Source organism: Canis lupus, chromosome 23 (assembly GCF_003254725.2).
Source record: "Canis lupus dingo isolate Sandy chromosome 23, ASM325472v2, whole genome shotgun sequence".
In the NCBI taxonomy this organism is placed as follows: domain Eukaryota; kingdom Metazoa; phylum Chordata; class Mammalia; order Carnivora; family Canidae; genus Canis; species Canis lupus.
The window spans coordinates 16025169-16045955 of record NC_064265.1 but is presented as its reverse complement, the minus strand read 5'-3'; the positions used below and the strand labels follow the sequence as shown (position 1 = coordinate 16045955).

At 36.7% G+C, this 20787-nt stretch overlaps 2 protein-coding genes across 2 annotated transcripts in view; one reads left to right on the top strand and one right to left on the bottom strand.

Annotated features, from left to right (window-relative positions):
• CMC1 (C-X9-C motif containing 1) overlaps window positions 1-12254 on the top strand; it is a 98743-nt gene extending 86489 nt beyond the window's left edge. Inside the window, exons 5-6 of the mRNA XM_049099599.1 lie at window positions 8146-8236; window positions 11361-12254. Of these exons, the coding sequence (XP_048955556.1) occupies window positions 8146-8236; window positions 11361-11481 (212 nt within the window). The 3' untranslated portion in view covers window positions 11482-12254. The remainder of the gene's footprint in view (window positions 1-8145; window positions 8237-11360) is intronic.
• A 1696-nt stretch (window positions 12255-13950) lies between these two features.
• The window catches only part of AZI2 (5-azacytidine induced 2), a 36278-nt gene continuing 29441 nt past the window's right edge, over window positions 13951-20787 (bottom strand). The window contains exons 7-8 of the mRNA XM_025461059.3: window positions 18647-18765; window positions 13951-16064 (exon numbers count right to left, since the gene is read on the bottom strand). Coding sequence (XP_025316844.1) covers window positions 15652-16064; window positions 18647-18765 — 532 coding nt within the window. The 3' untranslated portion in view covers window positions 13951-15651. The remainder of the gene's footprint in view (window positions 16065-18646; window positions 18766-20787) is intronic.

The following is a 20787-nucleotide window of genomic DNA, read 5'->3' as shown; positions in this document are numbered from 1 at the left end:
GCTCTATGATTGATTATATATTGTCCTTTTTTTTTTCTTGGTCTCTTGTTACAATGTTTGTTTTAATGTCTGTTTTGTCTGATAGAATTATTGCTACTGTGGCTTCTTTTCCCATCCATTTGCAAGATAATTGCTTCTCTCTCCCTTCACTTTTTTTTTTTTTTTTAAGATTTTATTTATTCATGATAGACATAGGGGGAGAAAGAGGCAGAGACACAGGCAGAGGGAGAAGCAGGCTCCATGCAGGGAGCCTGATGTGGGACTTGATCCCGGGACTCCAGGATCGCGCCCTGGGCCAAAGGCAGGCGCTAAACCGCTGAGCCACCCAGGGATCCCCTCCCTTCACTTTCAACTACAGGTGTCTTTAGATCTGAAACGAGTCTCTTGTAGGCAGTATATAGATGGGTCTTTTTTTTTTTTTTTTAATCCATTCCATCACCCTGTGCCTTTGTTTGAAGCCTTTAGTTTATTTACATTTAAAGTAATTATTGGTAAGTATGTACTTACAGCTATTTTTGTTTTATGGTTGTTTTTGTAGTTCTCTGTTCCTTTTTTCCCCTTGCTGTCTTCTCTTACTATTATTTGGCTTTCTTTAGTGATATACTTGGATTCTTTTCTCTTTATTTATTATTTTATTTTTGCATATCTACTACTAGTGTTTTATTTTGGGTTTGTTTATAATATCTTCCGCATATAGTAGTCTCTTAATTTGATGGTCACTAAGTTTGAATCCATTTTTTATGCCTCTCCCCTTCATATTTAGGTATATGGTTTCATACTTTACACCTTTTATTTTGTGAGTTCCTGGAGTGATTTTGACAGAAAAACATATTTTTACTGCTTTGGTGCTGCCTTTTTTCTTATTCCTGCTTATAATCTTTCTTTTCCACTCAGAGTCCCCCTTACTATTCCTTGTAGGGCTGGTTTAGTGGTGATGAGTTCTTTTAACTTTTGTTTGGGAGACTCTTTATCTCTCCTTCTATTCTGAATGATAGCCTTGCTGGATAGAGTAATCTTGGCTGCATGTTTGTGTGTGTGTGTGTGTGTGTGTGTGTGTGTGTGTGTGTGTGTGTTTCCTTTCAGCACTTTGAATATATCAGCCACTTTCTTCTGCCCTATAAAGTTTCTGCTGAGAAATCAACTGATAGCCTTATGAGGTTACCCTTGTATGTAACCTGTTTTGTTTTGTTTTTGTTGTTGTTTTTTGTTTTTTGTTTTTTTTTGGCGCTTTTAAAATTCTCTTTATCACTACTTCTTGCCATTTTAATTATTTTTTGTCTTGGTGTGGACTTCCTTGGGTTAACTTTGGGGCATTGTATGCCTCCTTGGTTGCCCTTGTATGTAACCTGTTTTTTGTTTTGTTTTTTTTTCTTGGTGCTTTTAAAATTCTCTTTATCACTACTTCTTGCCATTTTAATTATTTTTTGTCTTGGTGTGGACTTCCTTGGGTTAATTTTGTTTGGGGCATTGTATGCCTCCTCAGTCTTGATTTGTTTTCTTCTTCAGTTTTGAGAAGTTTTCAGCTATTAATTCTTCAAGTATATTTTTGCCTCCTTTTCTTTCTCTTACTCTTCTGGTATTCCTATAACGTGGACATTGGTATGCTTGATGATGTGGCTGAGTTCCATAAGTCTATTTTCATCCTGTTTTGTTTTGGGTTGTTTTTTGTTTGTTTTGTTTTGTCTAGTTTTGGTTTGTCACCTACTCATCTTGATTGCTTTCCATTACATTACTCTGTCCTCTAAGTAACTGGTTTGTTCTTTTACTTCCTCTAGTCCACTATTTATTCCATCAGGTATGTTAATTTCATTTATTGAGTTCACCTGTGATTTTCTTTTTTATGTTTTCTGTCTCTTTGTTAAGGATCTCACTGAAGTCTTCCACTTTTCTCTCAAGTCCAGTGAGTTATCTTTATGATTTATTACTTTAAATTCTCCATCAGACATACAACTTTTCTCCATATTTCTTAGGTCATTTGCTATGATTTTGTTCTGGTCTTTCATTTGAGACATTTTTCCTCTGTCCTCAATTTGTCTAACTCTGTGTCTGTTTTATGTTTTCAGCTCTTGAAAGTAGTGGCCTAATGAATAAGAGGTCTTGTAATGCCATACAGTTCAGTGTCCTCTGTTTAAGGGAACCTGGCACTTCAGGGGTGTCTTCTATGTGTGTCGCATTCTCCCCAATGTCATGGTTTGGCCCCTCTTCCTTCAGTTTAGTTGTCTGCAGTGGCTCTCCACCTGTTGTGGGCAGTGTTTGGTTCCTGTGGTATTAGTGGACCATTCAGAAGCCACTTTGGGTTTGAGTTGAGTCAGACCAAGTGTTTGCTAGGGATGTAGTAGCACCAGTCTGTAGGGCACTTTCCCTTTGTTGTCCCCTGAGAAGCTTTCATTGCTATGCATAACCTGCAATCAGACTCTTTGACCCATACCATTCAGACTAGTGTGTGTGGTTATCTTCCCTTCTCTCCAGGGCAGGAGTCACTTTGGAGTGGTGCTGGCCCCGATCATGGATGCTTGCACACTGCTAGGCTATGGTACTGCTTTGGATGGGCTCTGGCCAAGAGTGTATTGGAGGGGGCTGCTCTGTAGAAGCTCACTGTAATAGGAGCTGCAGTGTTGGCAATATTTTGGGGGAGCAGGGGATGGCACACTGTTAGCTAGTTAGGTGGCAAGTGTTGGTGCTAGGCTGGTTCTGGCAGGTGGCTTGTGTTTATGCTAGGGGACAGGAGTGAGCAACTGCGCTTGTCAGCTCCTTTGTCCCTGGAGAGTTCCCCCAGTGGTCCTCGTCCCTTGGGGGACAATCCCCGAGATGACTAAAATAACTCTCCCCTCTCTATGCCCCAGACATTTTTCAAACTGCTGCTTCCATGCTGCATCTCTGAGGGCTGTTTGTTGTGCTGTCTCTTTAAGGATGAGGATTTGGTTTCCTCTTGCCCTCCCAGCTCTCCCAGAACTTGAGCCCACTGGTATTTGGTGTTCCCAGTGTTAAGCTCTGCTGATTGTAAGAACTCATGAAATTTGACCCCTTTGGTGTTCAAAGCCAAATGTTATGGGGATTTGTCTTTTCCATGTGGGCTCTTCAGTATGAGAGTCTTTCTCTTTTCTCTCCACATGCCTAGTATCCTTCTCTCCCATGACAATCCCATAGGTCCATTTAGTTCCCCACCATGTCTCTACCCTTTCTACCTTCCTTCAGGTGGCCTCTTCTCTACATTTCAATGCAGGGTTTGTTTTGCCAGTCTTGAGATCATTTTCAACTGATGTCAGTGTTACCTAGTTGTATTGTAGGACAAGGTGAGCTTAGAGTCTTCCTACTCTGCAGTCTTCCCTAGAAAATATCCAAGAACCATTTTAAAACCTGCCCAGTATTACTATATCATTGCCTTTTGGTTTTTCATAAGTAGAAGTCCTGTCTCTTCCAAGAGCTACATACTAAATGCTCTTTGTTAGAATCACATCTTATTTAATTTTCTAACAGATGGACATAATGAATCTGAATATCCCCCTAAGATTTTACATTTCTTTTAAATATCAAATTTTTGCAAATATCTTCTCCCATTCAGTAGGTTACCTTTTCATTCTGTTGATAGTCTCCTTTGCTGTGCAGAAGTTTTTTATTTTGATCTGGTCCCAGTAGTTTATATTTGTTTTTGCTTCTCTTGCCTCAGGAGACATATCTTAAAAAAAAAAAAATGTTTCCAAGGCTGATGTCAAAGAGATTACTGCTAATGTTTTCTTCTAGGAGTTTTTTGTAGTTTTATGGTTTCAAGTCTCATAGTTAGGCCATTAATCCATTTGGAGTTTATTTTTGTATATGGTATAAGACAGTAGTCCAGTTTCATTCTTTTGTATATAGCTCTCTGGTTTTCCCAGCACCATTTGTTGAAGAGAATGTCATTTCCCCATTGCATATTCTTGCCTCCTTTATCAAAGATTAATTGTATAAGTGTGGGTTTATTTCTTGGCTTTCTATTCTGTTTAATTGATCTTTGTGTCTGTTTTTTATGCTGGTATTATATTGTTTTATTACAGCTTTATATTATAACTTGAAATCTGGGACTGTGATCTAGCTTTGTTCTTTCTCAAAATTGCTTTGGCTATTCAGGTTCTTTGTGGTTCCAAATAAGCTTTAAGATTATTTGTTCTAGTTCTGTGAAAAATGCTATTGGTATTTTGATAGGGATTGCATTGAATCTGTAGGTCACTTTGTGTATTATGGGCATTTTAACAATATTTATTCTTCCAATCCATAAGCATGGAATATCTTTCCATTTGTATTGTCTTCAATTTCTTTCCTCAATGTTTTATAGTTTTCAAGGTATAGGACATATTTTGTTCTTTTTGGTACAATTGTAAGTGGAATGGTTTTAGTTTCTGTTACCTCATTATCAGAAACACAACCAATTTCTGTGTATTAGTTTTATATACTACAAGTTTACCGAATTCATTTATCACTTCTAATTGTTCTTGGATGGAGTATTTAAGTTCTTCTGTGTACCATATCATGTCATCTGCAAATAGTGACAGTTTTATTTCTTCCTTACCAAGTTGGATACCTTTTATTTATTTTTCTTGTCTGATTGCTATAGCAAGGACTCCCAGAACTGTGTTGAAAAAAAGCAGAATGGGCTTCCTTGTCTTGTTCCTGATTTTTAGGAAAAGCTCTGTTTTTCACCATTGAGTATGATATAAACCATGGATTTTTCATATATGACCTTTATTATGTTGACGTATGTTCCCTCTGAACCTCCTTTGTTCTTACATCTTATCAGCTGCTTTTTCTGCATCTGTCAAGATGATCAAATGATTTTTGATCCCTTTGTCTTGTTAATGTGATCTATCACATTGATTGATTTGTGAATAATGAGCCACTCTTATATCCCTGGAATAAATCCCACTATTGTGAATTTTTAAATGTATTGTTGAAATCAGTGTTTTTATATTTTATTGGGAACTTAAGAATCTATGTTCATCAGAGATACTGGCCAATAGTTTTCCTTTTTTGTAGTGTCTTTATCTGGTTTTGGTATCGGGGTGATACTGTTCTTGTATAATGAACTTGGGAGTTTTCCTCTTCTATTTTTGGGAATAGTTTGAGAAGAATAGGTGCCATGTTCTTGACATTTTAAAGAAAGTCTTAAATGCTCTCTTTAGGTTCTTAAATTGTGAAATAATTTTTTAATCTCTGTTTTTGTTTATTGATATTCATTTGCATTTCCTTAAGATATGCTTAAATGCATGAACTTTTGTTTTCATAATCTTTAATGGTAATATTATATATGAGCATTTAAGCTTTATGACATTTAGCATTGGAAGACAAAGAATTTATTTGGATGCCTTGGAATACTGTTATATTTATTTATTTTTATTATTTTTTTAGAATACTGTTTTAGAAATCAGTTGGCAGTATTAGCAACATCATTATTATATGAACGTATGCTAATATGGTATGAAAGCAAGATCCTCATTAAAATCTTGTAGCTAAACAAGTGACAAAAACCTTACAAACAGCTTGAGGCTATAGGCCAGTCACGGTTATTCCTGAAGAGATTTGGATAAGTGTGAAAATATATAGACTGTGCATAAGTGTGGTCAGATCACGTAAATGCTATCTTACATCAATTCCCTATCAAGAATATCTTTATTCATATTAGGAAAAATGGATCTGAAAATAATAGTGTTTAAGCATTATGTTGTGATCTATCAAATGTAAAAGTATTGGGTTTATTAAACTCAGAAAGTGGACTTTTGATAATAGCCATTGTGTTTGCATTTCCAGGAAAGGAGGGTTCTTGATCACCTAATGTATTTTCATTAGGCAAATTCATGATGCTAATGATTTTTCTTCTAGACACTATCTTAGCATGAACTGGTCTGCTGCAGGTCTAGTGAGGTTACAGTAAGGTTGGATGATGCAGAGCAATCAGTCCATGGTTCTTCACCACTATGGAATGTGGCAGTTCCCTTAAAGAAGACCTTAGCCAGCTTTAGTCACTTCTGGGATAACTTTATGTACATATTCCCTTTGAGGATATCTGAGGTCTTTTTTTTTTTTTTTTTTTGCCTTAGGATTTTTAACATTTATTTGAGAGAGGGCATGAGCACAAGTAGGGGGGAGGTACAGAGGGAGAGAGAGAAGCGGACATCCGTTGAGCAGGAATCTTGTTACGGGGCTCAATCCCAGGATCCCAAGATCATGACCTAAGCCGAAGGCAGATGCTTAATCAACTGAGCCACCCAGATGTCCCACAAATTGGGTTCCCAGGTCTTAATTCTTACTCAGAATCCTAACTGTTGCTTGTAAAAAGTAGATCTTAATATCATGCTGTAAATAGAAAAATTCACATGTAGGAATGCTAATTACATTCCATAGTGAGAGTTAATGGGCTTTTTGAGACCCATGTAGCCAGCCACCCCTCAGCATCTCCACTTATCTCCAGTGAGCTGATTGTAAGTCTGTTTTGCCTTTCTGAGTTGGAGGAAGTCCTTAGTCAAGGTCACAAAGGCAATTGCCTTGGTCTGATTTGGCTCCTGAGTCCAGCTCATGTGCACGAAGTGGGACAGAATGTCTGTAGGTGAAGTAAAGAAGGACACCTGATGGGTTCAGGCATCAGAGAGCAACGGTGGGACTGCCGGCAGTGGAGAAGCAGCAGCTACAGGAAGCTCATGCTGTGTGTCTTTGATGTGGAGTGTTATTGCATGTCACCCAGTTTCATGCGATCACACACATTAAAATTTTGAATTAATTTCCTGCATCTGTTGTCCTTGTCCCCATTTTACCACTTGCCCTTCAGAGTATGCTGTGACACTTCAGATAGATACAGATGTCTGTTTTGTAGGGCTCTTGTCCAGCGAAGCCCTTCTGATGAGTTCTTTATGCATTTAATAAATCTCAATCATTTCCAGTGTGCTTGGGTTTAAAATTATTTTTGGTATGTATTACCTGTCTTCTGGAGACCCCTGAATTACCTGCTTGCTTTTTTTGGGGTGTTTTTGTTTTTGTTTTTGTTTTTGTTAGTTTGTTTTTTGTTTTTTGTTTTTTTTTTTTTACCTGCTTGCTTTAAGATAATTACAAATTATATTCTTTAGTAACCAGAAGGATAATGCATAACTCAAAAAAAGAGGGAAATCTTGATTTTTGCATTAAAGGAGTTATAAAAGATTCAGAAAACATGTTTTTCCTACACCTTCTTTGTGAGGAAGATAGTGTATTTTAGTCTGATGTGGAAATGGTTGATTACTTACAGCAGGTTGGAAATGGCAGAGCTGAGACTAGAGCAGCCAGTGGACAAGTAGGGGAGTAGCTGCCGCGAAGCGCACTGTCCTGTGGAAGGAATAAGGCAGGACTGAGTCTGCCCCGAAGCAAACTGGATTATGGTTGGGGTGAGAGTGCTGAGGAGGCAGGATGCCAAGGGCTCAGTACAACTTAAAAGGCAAACACCAGAATGGAAATTAGACAGCGGTTTTCAGGGGCATCTAAGAGTTGACTTAGGAATGGAGTGGGACCCCTATTACCAGGTATTAAGGCCCCATGACAGGATTGTCCTAAAGGGGGTGCCTTGATGCCATCAGGTGACATGCAGAGACTAGACAGCAGTTGCCTGTGTCTGGAAACAACTCCTCTGTTACTCTCATACTCATTCCTTATAAAAGATATCCCTTTTCTCTGTTAGAAATCGAACTTATTCTCTGTTCCCTTCTATCTCTGTGAGGCCTCTTCAGAGGTCCTCTCTCCCCTCTTTTGGAGTTCATCCTTTATTTCTGCAGTTAATGGCACTTGTCCTATTCTGCCTTTTATTCATGTGCATGTCTGTTGTGGAGTGTGTATTATGTGCCAAGCACAATCTGGGTAAGAGATGTTAAATTGATGAGTATTTTAGAGTTGTTAAAAATTAGGAGTGCCTGGGTGGTAAAGTTGGTTGAACAACCGGATGACTCTTGGTTTCGGTTCAGGTCATGATCTTGGGGTTGTGGGATCAAGCCCCGTGTTGGGCTCCGTACTCAGCACAGAATGTACTTGGGACTCCCCCGCTCTGCACCAAAGCCCCATGTGCGTGCGCTCTCTCTCTCTTTCTCTTGCTCTCTTTCTCTCGAATAAATCTTTGATGTAACTGCAAGTCTTTTTTTTTTCTTTCCACTTTTTCAGATTTTACCAGATGTTGCAAGGACTCTGGAATCCTTATGGTAGTAAAATGCCGGAAAGAAAATTCTGCATTGAAAGAATGTCTAACTGCTCAGTGAGTAGTCATCACATTGTTCGTGCTGCTCTGTGTGTATGCATATATGTTGTAAATAAGAGCATGTAATATATGTTGTAGGTAATCTTACATGTACTGGATTCTGTAGTTTGTCCCATAAAATCTTTGATATTTTTAGTTGAGTCTGAGATTTCAGTTTGTTAAATATTAAGCAACATATTTATTAAAGATCTTGTCAAGGTATGTGAGCTAAGAATATGAGGTCAGCAAACAAAAATACAGGATTTTCCATATGACTTAGCAAATTCCTTTTCATGAACAGATTGATCTGTAGAATATATTATAGATGGGCTTTTTTGTCTCTTCTAATGAAAAAGTACTGAGTTAGATGATTTGTCAGCCTTGTGATTTGGGGATTAATAGAATTTCACTTTTGGGAAGTTATCAAATGAAGGATACAAAGGTAATTTTAGATTTTTGAAGTTAATCAATTTAAAAATAATTCTTAAATATCATGTTCACTGACATTTAGTTGAATATTATAATTAAAATTTGCAAAGTTCTTTGAATGTAAGTGCTTCCTTTTTTTTTTTTTTAAGAGCTTAGTTTTAGAGAGAGTGCATGTGCAAGCATGAGCAGGGGTGGGGCCAAGAGAGGGGGAAAGAATCTCAAGCAGACTCCATGGTGAGCTCAGAGCCCGATGTGGGGCTCAGTCTCACAACTCTGACCTGAGCCAAAACCAAGAATCAGATGCTTAACTGACTGAGCCACCCAGACGCCCCAAGTGCTTTCTGTTTTATCTCCCCATTTTTTTTTATCTCCCCATTTTTTATTGTCTACATTATTGATAGTATTGCAGAATACTTTAGTATTGTTAACTGGCCGTTGTGAGGTCTTAGTTTGGTTATCTCTTATTTCCTTCTATACTCTGCTTCTCTAGCCTGTGAAACATACAGGTCAGCATGTTTTGATGCTTCCTTGGGGAATTATAGAAGAATATATATCTGAATCAAATATTTGTTTTCGTTTTTGATAGCATACAATGTATATAGGTATTTAAATTTACAGACTTATTTTGGAATTCTGTAGTTAGAAGACTTGGAGGTTAAATTAATCCCTACATTTCTAGATGAGGAAACACACCCTTATTTATGGGCCAGGACCTGCACAAGGCATTTCATCATAGAGGAGTAAAAGCTCCTTCTGTAACTTGTTTTTCTTCAATTCTATTCCCTCATGCTCCCAAGAGATGTATAATGAATAAATGAACCTGTTAAACTTCTTTGTGACTGGATTTAAATTCTCTTTTATATATTAAGTTTTTATATCTTAGTTTTAGCCATCATAATAACTTGTTCTTAGTTTGCCGTATTATCTCTGCCTCTGAGACGGGCATCATTAGAGCAAAAGGACAGGAGTGCCGATGGTGGAGAGGCCAGCTTGGGCTTACCCTCTGGACCAGCCAGAGCTTAGCTAGCTGTGCAGTGCAGCCCCAGGCAAGTTCCTCTCAGAAGATGGGAAAATTATTCCTCATGGAGTATTGTGAGGGTTTGTACGTAAACTCATTACAACAGTGCCTGGCACGTAGTAGGTAGTCAATAAGTGGTAGCTCTTTCTAAATTGTATTAAGTTTTTGTTACCTGAATATTAATAATTTAATATCCTTTCATCTCTTTCCTCTGGAAATAGGAGAAAATAAGAGCTTGTAGTCTATTCTGGGGGAAGGCGCTGGGAAGAGTTGGAGGAGGCTGCTTCTGTTTAAGAGAAAGTGAAGGAAACAGAGTTGTGACATTTGCTGAAAGTAAATGGACTTAAGGATTTTACTTGACTTTCAGTCTCAACACTCTGTTTCTTCATCTTAGAATAAAGTGCTCTGCTTTACTACTGACGTTCCAAGAAGTTAACCACAGCATTCTCTCTTCCTAGTGATGTTTTGCAACATGAATGCTTATTCTCTTTTGGTCTCATCGTCATTCATTCCTCTGTAAACTGCAGTCTCACTTCTGCCCCCTTCCACTGAGATTGCTCCTCCTAAAGTTTCTAATGGGTTCACGGTAGCCAGATGCAGTGAATTTCACTCTTTACTTGAACTCTCTCCAAAAATTATGTATAATTCCCTTTTATCTGGCATCCCTTTTATACTCCTTCCTGTTCCCCCAACATCTCATTTCTTATCAGCCTTTTGTTCCTTAACTGATTCCTTAAAACAGGTGCCCTCTTCTCTCATGCTTATGTCTGCAAAAGCTCAGTTTGCACCCATGGATTTGGTTCCTATGGGTCGTGAGTTTTTTTGCTTTCTTCAGGTCCCAAACTGAACTACCCTCCTTTTCTTCCTCCTGCATCATGTGTCTAGAATTTAGTCTTTTTTGTCTCCTAACTCTAAATGGTTATTTCCTAGTGATTTCATTACCTAAATCTTCTCCAGATCCATTTTGTCCTTTTCATCACCACTACTCTGTGAGCTTAGGCCCTCATCATTCTTGTCTGGATTACTGTGGTAGTTTATTTACTGGGCATCCTGCCTCTCACCCTGCTGCCACCTTTTGGCCACATGCTGTCAGCTTCATCTGACACAAAACTGATCTTTGAGTTGCTCTGTTAATAGTGTCCCATCGCCTTCAGCATAGATTCCGGCCTCTTGTGACAGTGACCTTCATGATGTGGCCCTTTCCCTATCTGGCTTCATCCCAGGCCCTTTCTCTTAGGAACTGATTTATTCGTTCTTCATGCCTCAGTTTTTCATCTTGGTGCCTATCCAGTGTACTTCCAATATGGATGGATGTGGTCTTTCAGTGCGACTCCCACACTTCCGCTTGCTGTCTGTCCTCTCCCCGCTTCTTCCCAATGTTTCTATGTGCGCTGGGCCCCACCTACGACACAGTGCTTTGTACATTTCCTTGTGGTGCAGCCTTTACTTGTCTGTTCCCAGAGCCTCACAGGCTCCTTGAGGACAGGTGCTGTGCCGCTCACTGCTCTGTCCTGGTTCCCCTCCCCTTTAACTAGTTTAATAGCCTAATGTTTGCAGTAAATTTATGATCATTTCTTAAAATCACCTTCTAAAGATTGTACCTGATGAAATGTCGGAATTTTACTAAAGTAAGCTTGTATTAAACACTTGCCGAGTTTTTTGTTTTTTTAAAAGATTTTCATTTCCTTCTTGTAGTTATAATGATCCAGCATTTTATGAAGAATGCAAAATGGAATACCTGAAGGAAAGAGAAGAATTCAGAAAAACTGGAATTCCTTCCAAGAAAAGGCTGCAGAAGCTTCCTACAAGCATGTAGGCAAACACTCTGATACTCAGAAGCTCTGATACTCCTGGAAATCATCACCTGAAATAATGGACTCAAAGAAGTATTTGCTTTGTCCTAAGTTATGGAAATATTAATTTTATCTGGAATAAAGATTTTTTTTTTTAAATTTCAAAGTCAGGTTTATCAGAAGGGATGAGAATAGTAAATAGTGAAATGGGATATGATCTACATGGTTGTCATGGATATTTTGTAAATTTTTCCACAATCACATTTGTAGAACAGTAATACTGAGCTTTAGGGTTCTATATAGACCTTGTATTACTTTCATCCAGTGTGTAGACTAATGGCTAATCATAGGGACCAGAAGTAATCAAAGTTGGAAAGGATAATTGTCAAAGGTGTAAATAACGTAGGATAGAATAGTGACGAATCAGAATCCTTCCTCGTTCTGTCACTTACTAGTTATGTAACCATGGAAATAATTTTCATAGTTACAGTGAGGATTATTGCAGGTAAGTAGAGTATGTAGGGCAGTGCTTCAGATGTGGTAAATGGCTCTTTAATGGTTGTTATTAATGGTAGTAAATGATTATTTGGAAATAGATGAAAAAAGTACATGAATTTAATTTTACTTACAAGTTTGATGGAAAATTTCCTAAAATGAATTATATTTCCTTGACTGTTAATTTGGCTGCTGAAAATATTTTAATGATTTCAGGAGCTAATGTAAAAAAAAATTACCTGGAACCAATAACTTGATTCCAGGTTGAGTTTTTTTAATATTAAAAATTGCTTTTCTTCCATGGGCTGTTAACTCTTCACTATAGCCGCTGCAACCAGTTTCCAGGTAAGTAAAATTTATATATATAGTTCTCATTAAAATCACAAATAGAAATTACTACATACTAGGACAAGATTTAACTTTGCCCCAATCCCATTAAGCAGCTCGAAGATTTTTTTTTTAAAGAACTTAAAGCAGATAGGATCCTAGGAAACCAATGTGATGTTCAAGTTCCTTACTTGAGCATACAAGTGAACTGCTCAAAGAACTATTTAACTGTTATTTGAAACCTAAAGAAACCACATTTTCCCAGGCCACAGATCAAAAGGAAGATTACTAGAGCAGACAAAAGCAAAGCAAATATAGAAACCTAGAGACCACATACCATAGGGGTAAACAAGCCTATATTCTTCTGTTGGCCTTTTGGTATTGGTACATTTCCTAGAGCACAGGGCCTTAATTTTTGTTTTTAACGATGCAAATGAAGAAAAGGCAGACAGTTTGCAAAAGCTAGTGAAATATATAATCTGTGGCTAATTTATAATCTGGATGAGAATCAGAGGAGCCACCTTCAAGTTTATGTGGAAAATTCATGTATGTAGAGTCACTTTCCTCACAGGTGCCAGACAGTAGGTTATAGAAATATGTTCACTCCTCTATTATGTCAGGAACTAAACCATTTATCACAGCTTTCAAGATATCCATGCCTCACCACCACACTTGTTTACTTCTCTTAGTACAGCTGCCTCAGTTGTAGTCTTGCTTGCTCACGCATACCTCTGGGTGATACTATTCTGTTAAAGAGTGCACAGATTTTCTTTCCACTAAAGATCCACCCTTGTCAGTGTAGCCTTTCCAGATCAGATCATTACTGGTTTTGCGTGATTTGATCTTAAGTCTTTAAGTTTGATTTTTTCCCTATTTACTTGGTTTTCAATGTTTCACATAGGTATGTCCCTGCTCTGCTTAGGAATTGGGTTCCATTTTGGAAAAATCTCAGTTTCCTTTTAGAGAAGATGCAGATTTTATTTTCATGAATAGTAGGTCAAAAGGAAGGAGTTAAGTGGCTTTTTGTAGTTACTTGTGTCCTCTTCATTGTGTTGTATAAATGCTGAACTGGGTTACACAAATCTAAGAATTAAAGACATTTTCAAGGGAAGCCTTTTGGAGCAAATTTCAAACAGTATGAAAGAAGTGGTATTGTCAACATACCATGTTCCATCTCAGGGGTGCGCCTGGGTGGTGCAGTCAGTTGAGCATCTTGGTTTCAGGTCAGGTCATGATCTCAGGGTCCTGGGATCCAGCCCTACATCGGACTTCACACACAGGAGGGAGTCTGCTGGAGTTTCTCCCTCTTCCTCCCTGCCACCATCTCAAATAGATTATCAACTACAGATGGGCCATTCTCATTTCTCTTTGAATCTTATGTGGAATAGAGACGATTATAAAGCACACAGTATAAAAACTTGTGGCAGGGTAACAGATTTTTTGGTTAATCTTTGCTAAAGAGTCTTACATATCATTTATTTAGCACTTAACACGGTAAAGAACATCAACCCCTGATTTCTGAAAGCATACATGTTTGATAGCCACCCTCTTGCTCAGATGGAAGAACTTTTTTCCACTTAAAAGAAGTTGGTTTAATAAGACGAATGCCTGTTACACGAATCAAATGAACAACTACTACCTGACCCTGGAATACATAGGCAAGGACAGTATTTCACATTTGCTTCAATTTCAAACAAAAATAATTTATTTTAATTAATTTCTTGGCCTTGTTCAAAACATTAATCAAGCCATTATCTCATATGACTTCTTTACAAAGAAGTTTCCAACCTTGGTTTTAAAAAAGGCAAACCAGCAAGCTACATTAGGGATTCTATAGAATATACAGCCTATGCAGCCACATGAGAAATAGTTTCTGCTGCTTTGTTATTACACAGGTAGTTGCTTCCTTTAGCTAAAGCCTGGAGTCTTGTATTTGTTTTATGCATATTGGGTTTTGTTCTATTACTTGGCAGGAGATTGTACTCCCTGGAGTCAGCTGTGTTCATTGGTCAGAATAAATTCCAGCATCTGACACCAATTCCATTAATCAGAGACAAGCTTGAATAAGTGAGTAAGATAATAGAAAGACAAAAATATCTGGTGAACGGTGAACATTGTTTATGTATGTATGCTATTCAGTTAATATAGAAGAGATCAGAGATATTCTTTTGAGTACAAGATATTTGAAACTGTCTATCAAAAAGGATAAAGGCCTCCTACATGAAACACTTTATATCAGGCAAAAGATGTACAAGCCTACCAATACATTATATTACTAATATGTTAATACCACCACCCTGAAAGAATTTAGATAGATTTCCATGTGAAGCCATCCTTGTTATATCCTTGTTTATAAATGATAAGCCACTTAGAATCATAAAGTCTGGGAACATTTCATGATTGTACTATATCAATACAGCACAGAGTTTGGTTTATAGAATTACAATTCCTAATTTGGTTAATGAAAAAAATCACTATCTCAATGAGTAAAATGTTAAGTTTCAAAAAAAAGTCTAACAATTTTTAAGTTGCTCTACATAACAAACAGGTACAGACCCTTTGAAAAAAATGACTGTATCCAGTTACATATATAAATTTTAATTATGGACCACTGAAGGCACAGATTTAGACTGAAACCTCTGTGGTGCTCTTTCTACTTCTAATTGAATAATATAGAAATACAGTACTTTACACACCACATAGTTTTTCAACTATTTTATCACTTTTTTTTTCAGTAAGGATCTGAAGGATGTATGGGACAAAGTTGGCTTCAACGATCAGGTTATTTCAAGTCTTAACACGTATTAAAAAACGATTTTAAGTCTTAAACTTTGAAACACAATAGCATATGGAGATGGAATAACCTGTAAGAGATACTGTTATTCAACTATAACAATTTTCATCTTTATGCAATACAAGGTCAATAGAAACATAACCTACTCATTTTGCCTTTTCTTTTTTTGCAACTTAAAGCAACTTACACTTTTTCTCAGATATTAATGGCCTATTTTTATGAATGGGTATTTAGGCATTTCACATGCTTTATAAAACCATGTCTAGAAAAACTTTAATTCCATTCTTTATGTGAGAGGCTGTTATTTACAATTACTATCGAAGGTACAACGGTCTCTGAAACACCTTATTTATTAATCAGTAGCATAGGTCTGATTCTTAGCCAGAACATGGAGCTGGAGGGTACTCATTCATACTGGAAAATCAACTACATAATGTGGAACAGTATGTGCAAATGTATATACTGAAGAACTCTTGCAAAAGTTTAATCAAAATCTGCTTTCAGTTTGTTAAATAATGTCTTGAGAGAGCCTCTGAGATACAGTAACCTCATGACCAAGTCATGAATCTCTTCAGAATTAATTCTTAAAAAGACAGTTTTGATTATGTTGATCCAAGTAATGAAGTGGTGGCAGGTTGGGTAAAGGCAAAGTTTTATTTTTCATTTCCCCAAATGCTGTCTCACTTGATTTAGGAGGGCTTGGGAATACCCAAGAATTATCTTCCAGAGAATTTCTGCCATAAGAGTTGTGTTCCTGAAAGTTAGTACCATCATGAAGAATGGATCGCTCATTATCTGTCCATGATTGGAGAACTGCTTTCTCTGATAAAACCTTTATATCTCCTGGTAAAGGGGAAGATGTCGTATGGCAAACAGTTTTGCTGTTTGGTGAGAGGGGGGAATGTCTTTTGTATGTTGCAGTAAAATTCGCCAAGTGCAGTTTTGTGCTGTCTTTCCCAAGGTCTTCCATGCATCCTACTGGGGAACAGGCTAAAAAGAAAGCACAGACTAAATGTCAGTTGTCGGTAGCACAGTAAATATGTAGCACTTCATTAATTTGGTTGGATCTAGAACTAATATTTCTAAGTTAGCGTGATCACTGGGATACTGTAACATGAATGAAGACATGACAAATGATCCAAGTTCTAATCCTAGATCACTGTTTCCTGACATTTTGACGTGAGGTTAAGTCATTAAATTGCTTCCAGGTGTCACTTCTCTCATCTGCAATATGAACATAGTAATCTTGTCCTGCCTATATCACAAAACTATTAATGAAGATGAAAAAATTCCACAGTTTAAGAAGTTGGAAACCAATAAGGTTAAAATACAGGTAAGGATCCCCTTCTTGGCTCTTAATGTGGCTATGGAAGGCTGTTTACAGGTCACTCGAAACTAAGCTGTTGGGTAGCCTGGGTGGCTCAGGGGTTTAGCGCCACCTTCAGCCCGGGGCATGATCCTGGAGACCGGGAATCAAGTCCCACATCAGGCTCCCTACATGGAGCCTGCTTCTTCCTCTGCCTGTGTCTCTGCCTCTGTCTCTCATGAATAAATAATAAAATCTTTAGAACAGCTTAGTTTTTTTTTTTAAGTAATATTTTGTTAAATACTCCTTTACTTACTCAAATCTTTTTTCCATAGGTGCTTCAAAAGTAAATTTTTTCAGAAATAATTCTGTGAATTGATGAGGCCTAAGTGAAGTTTTAATATACATCCAAAGGCTTTTTAGAGATAAAACAGTTTGTTTCTTTTTTTTTTTTTAATTTTTATTTATTTATGATAGTCACAGAGAGAGAGAGAGAGGCAGAGACACAGGCAGATGGAGAAGCAGGCTCTATGCACTGGGAGCCCGACGTGGGATTCGATCCCGGGTCTCCAGGATCGCGCCCTGGGCCAAAGACAGGCGCCAAACCGCTGCGCCACCCAGGGATCCCCAGTTTGTTTCTTAAACACATATTTCTCTGGTTACAGTAACATATCAAGAAAAAAAATATATTCAGTTCACACATAATGGCTCAGAAAACAAACTGCTTTAAAGCTATTATTTAGCGATAGTCAACATAATGGTAGTATGAGCTTATGAGCTTCTCTTCCCCTTCCAATTCAACCAACTAAGGCAAAATGCCAGGAATTAGAATAAAGTCTTGATTTATAATTTTATAAGAAACTGAACCATGTTATAAAATAAGCTCATTTCCTTTTGTCTTGGGAAGAGAGGTAGGAGTAGAGGACCCAGAAGTAACAATGCTTAACTTCTGGATAAGGGTGATCTCTAGGTCAGGAAAAAAGTTGATTTAAGTCTGTCTCTACTCCTCACAGCATTAAGTTATGTGCAATAAGGAACCCTGAACCTGTCACTGTTGTACTGTGCTAGAAAACTTATGGTTCCATAAACCAAAAGACAGCCTTAGGCAGCTCAGAAGACACACAAAGATGAGTCATTTTCAAATATGCAAAGAGTATTTCTCCTGTATTATTCTTTGGAAATTATATTTATTATATAAACAAACAGCCTCACTGACAACTCCCTACAGAATTATTCTGCATTCCTTTTAGGAGAAGGAACTTCTCCATCAACATATATTTGCCTCATATGTAACCCTTGCCACTGGAAAACTCAAGTGCAAAATGAACCATAAGTTAGAGCCTGACAGGACACTGTTATTAGTTTGCCTGATTCATAAATAACTCTAGAAACTGGCTTTAGTTTTCCTTTTTCCTACTGGTAAACACTCCTGGAGATTTATAAAATTCTCTTGTGCCCTCTTTAGGGAAAATACGAGGTGTACATAATTTTAAATAAGGTGAAGGTAGTTATTTTTTATGAAAACTCATATCTCATTCCTTTAAAGTAAATTTAGGGCAAATTTATAATTTTTCAGAAATAGAACTATTATGTAATAAAAAGTACAAATGCACTGATTTTTCTCTGAGGTATAAAAACAGTCTGGGCAAAGTAGCCCCTACTACATTAGCCCAAAACTCAAAAAGTCTAGTCAGCCAAGCAGTTATATATGAAAAGCAAATCAATGAAAATTTTCGTTTCACTGAAAGGGATAAGGAGAGAACACCTAGTCTCCATTCCAAATAAACTATTCTTTATGGAAAGAAAAATTAAGTTTGCCAAATGAAAAGAATCCCATAAATGGATCAAAGTTAATTTTTTTTTCCAAAACAATTTAAAGAGCTAGGTCTTTGATATAGTCTATAGCACTGGAATGAAAAATAGGTTTTGGTATCTTTTTTTTTTTTTTTTTAAATATACGAAAGAGTTGTGGTAAAAGGTCAACTAGAGCAAACTTAACACCTCAGCCTTATACACATAAGCAACACTTGGCTGAGAAAAAAAAGCCACAAGGGGAAAAGAATACAGTACTGAAGAAAAAACACATCAGCAACACCTTTATGTGTGAAGTTGACCAGTATGAGAATGAAGCCAAAGCAGAGAATAGGTAGGCTGTGAACATACTATAAACTATATATGCTTCGGCTTATCAAAATCATCTAATGAGATTTCGATAAGAAACGATAACCGATTGCTCTTCAAGCTGTCTGGCTGGAATTTAACTTGCCTTTCTTGATTGTAGTTGGGATTTTCAGTTTTCTTAGTAGTTCAGCTTGTACTTGAGTCACCAAATGTAAATTAGACATTTCTCTCTTCAGTTCCCAGTATGCATTTTGCATATTATCACTGAAATACAGTTTTTACAAAAAAGGTTAATGGTTATATTTTCTTTATGGACAAAAAAAGAGTGACTTTAAAACAGAAATGAGCATATCTGTACTTCTGCTCCAATTAAGTTTCCAGATGCTACAAATTAAAAACTTCCTCATTAAATAACATATAATTAGGGCATTGGAACAAGCGAAAAGATCTTATTTATAATACTAATACTGACCTAATTTCTAGCCATGAACTGAACTTTATATTAAACAGGAGGATATTACAAAAAGAAGTATTATATAACCAAATTTTCTTATTAATTATAGCCCCTAATGTGCAGTGGTGTGACTATACTTTAAAAGTAAGGGGTATGGTCTTCATTTGCAAATCTGATCAAAACGAAAGAGACATTCATGTATAGAGTTTTAACTTATATTTATCTCTTAATTATTTGGTTTTGACGTGAATTGAAATATATCAACTGCCGAATGTATACCCAAATCCACATTAAAATAAAATTTAGGTTTCATGCATTCCATTCTTTTATGTTTGACTGGGTTGTCTCATATTGTTGGTTCTAAACCAATGTGACATGACAGCATAAGACAAGAAGAGCCAGATGATTTCCTGGTAAGGAAAAGGCTAGATAGAGGATTATATGAAACAAAAACTTCATAAATGCCTCTCATTTTCATAATGTATTTTACTCAATTATTATCTGAGATGTTATAAATTATTTTAAACCTAATTTATGAAAGTTTCATTCTTCCATTAAGCATGGAAGATCATGATCTTGTCTGGGTCTTTAATTGCCAACTAAGTAAACTGGAATCTTCAGTATGTAGTCCTATTTGCTACACAAGAATATATAAAACTTGAGCAACTGATTTCATAGCATTCAAATGACCGTAATTCCTTCTTAAAGATACTGCTGTAAATGGAATAATAATCAGGTTAGAAAATGTCGATTTTTATCTAGCTATAAACAAACCAGGGGATAATACTCTTGATATCTAAATCTAATATCCTATTTGAATTATAAAGCAACAAATCTACTCAAATATAATTATTCTGAATGTAAGGTTACATGCCCTTGTTTTGGTCAGGATATTTCTATTCTACTCAGACTATAGTTCTTTCAGAAGCAGAATAAACTTTATACTGCTTTGGGGAAAAATCTACATGTTTTAGTCTATTGTAAATGTCATTTGTCAAACAGTAGTCTATTAAAAATCACAGGGCTTTTTGCAGGTTTTAGATAAGTGTGAAATAATTACTTCACAAAAATTAGCTAACCACCTCTACTCCACCAGTAAACATCTGAGATGTATGCTACAATGAATGTTTCACATAGGAACCTGTCTTAAGTGTGAAAAGTTGCTGGTTCTTTGCTGCAATTGTGGGTATTCAGTATGCTTTCCAAAGAGTTACTCACATTACACAGCAGTAAGTTTAAGTACTGTATATGTGCTAATTCATGCAGTCATGATATGAATAATACAGTTTAAAAATACTGTTTAATTATTGGCATGAGAGGGAAAATCAGTACCTGACTTAGAAAAAAAGAAAAGCAAATACCCAAGACCATGTTTGGATCTTGGAATATCAAACACAATCATTCAAAATAGCTAATCGTGTAAAATAAAAGAGAAACAATTATAAAGGAAGTGCTAAAGCAGTGTCTAAACACATTTTCCAATTCTAATGAAGACTTTATAAATTAGGTTAAACTAAAAATTAGGTCACCAAGTTTAACACATCTTTTTTTTTTTTTTTTTTGCCTTTAATGTCACCTGAATGAAAAGCTAGTTTAACCCCCCACCCCCCAAAAAACACAAATTACTAAGTATAAGCTCTCCCCCTTGTGGATAACAAAGTAATAACAGCCACTTTACACTTAAAAGTGCTGCCATCTTCATCATGTGCTAAAGTATGTAAATCATTACTTAAGTGAGACTGGAAAAGGCATATTGTCCACAAATCTTTAGTAGAGTTCCAGTTAACTTTAACTTATCTAGGTATTTTTGAGACTGTATAGGCTGGCTATGG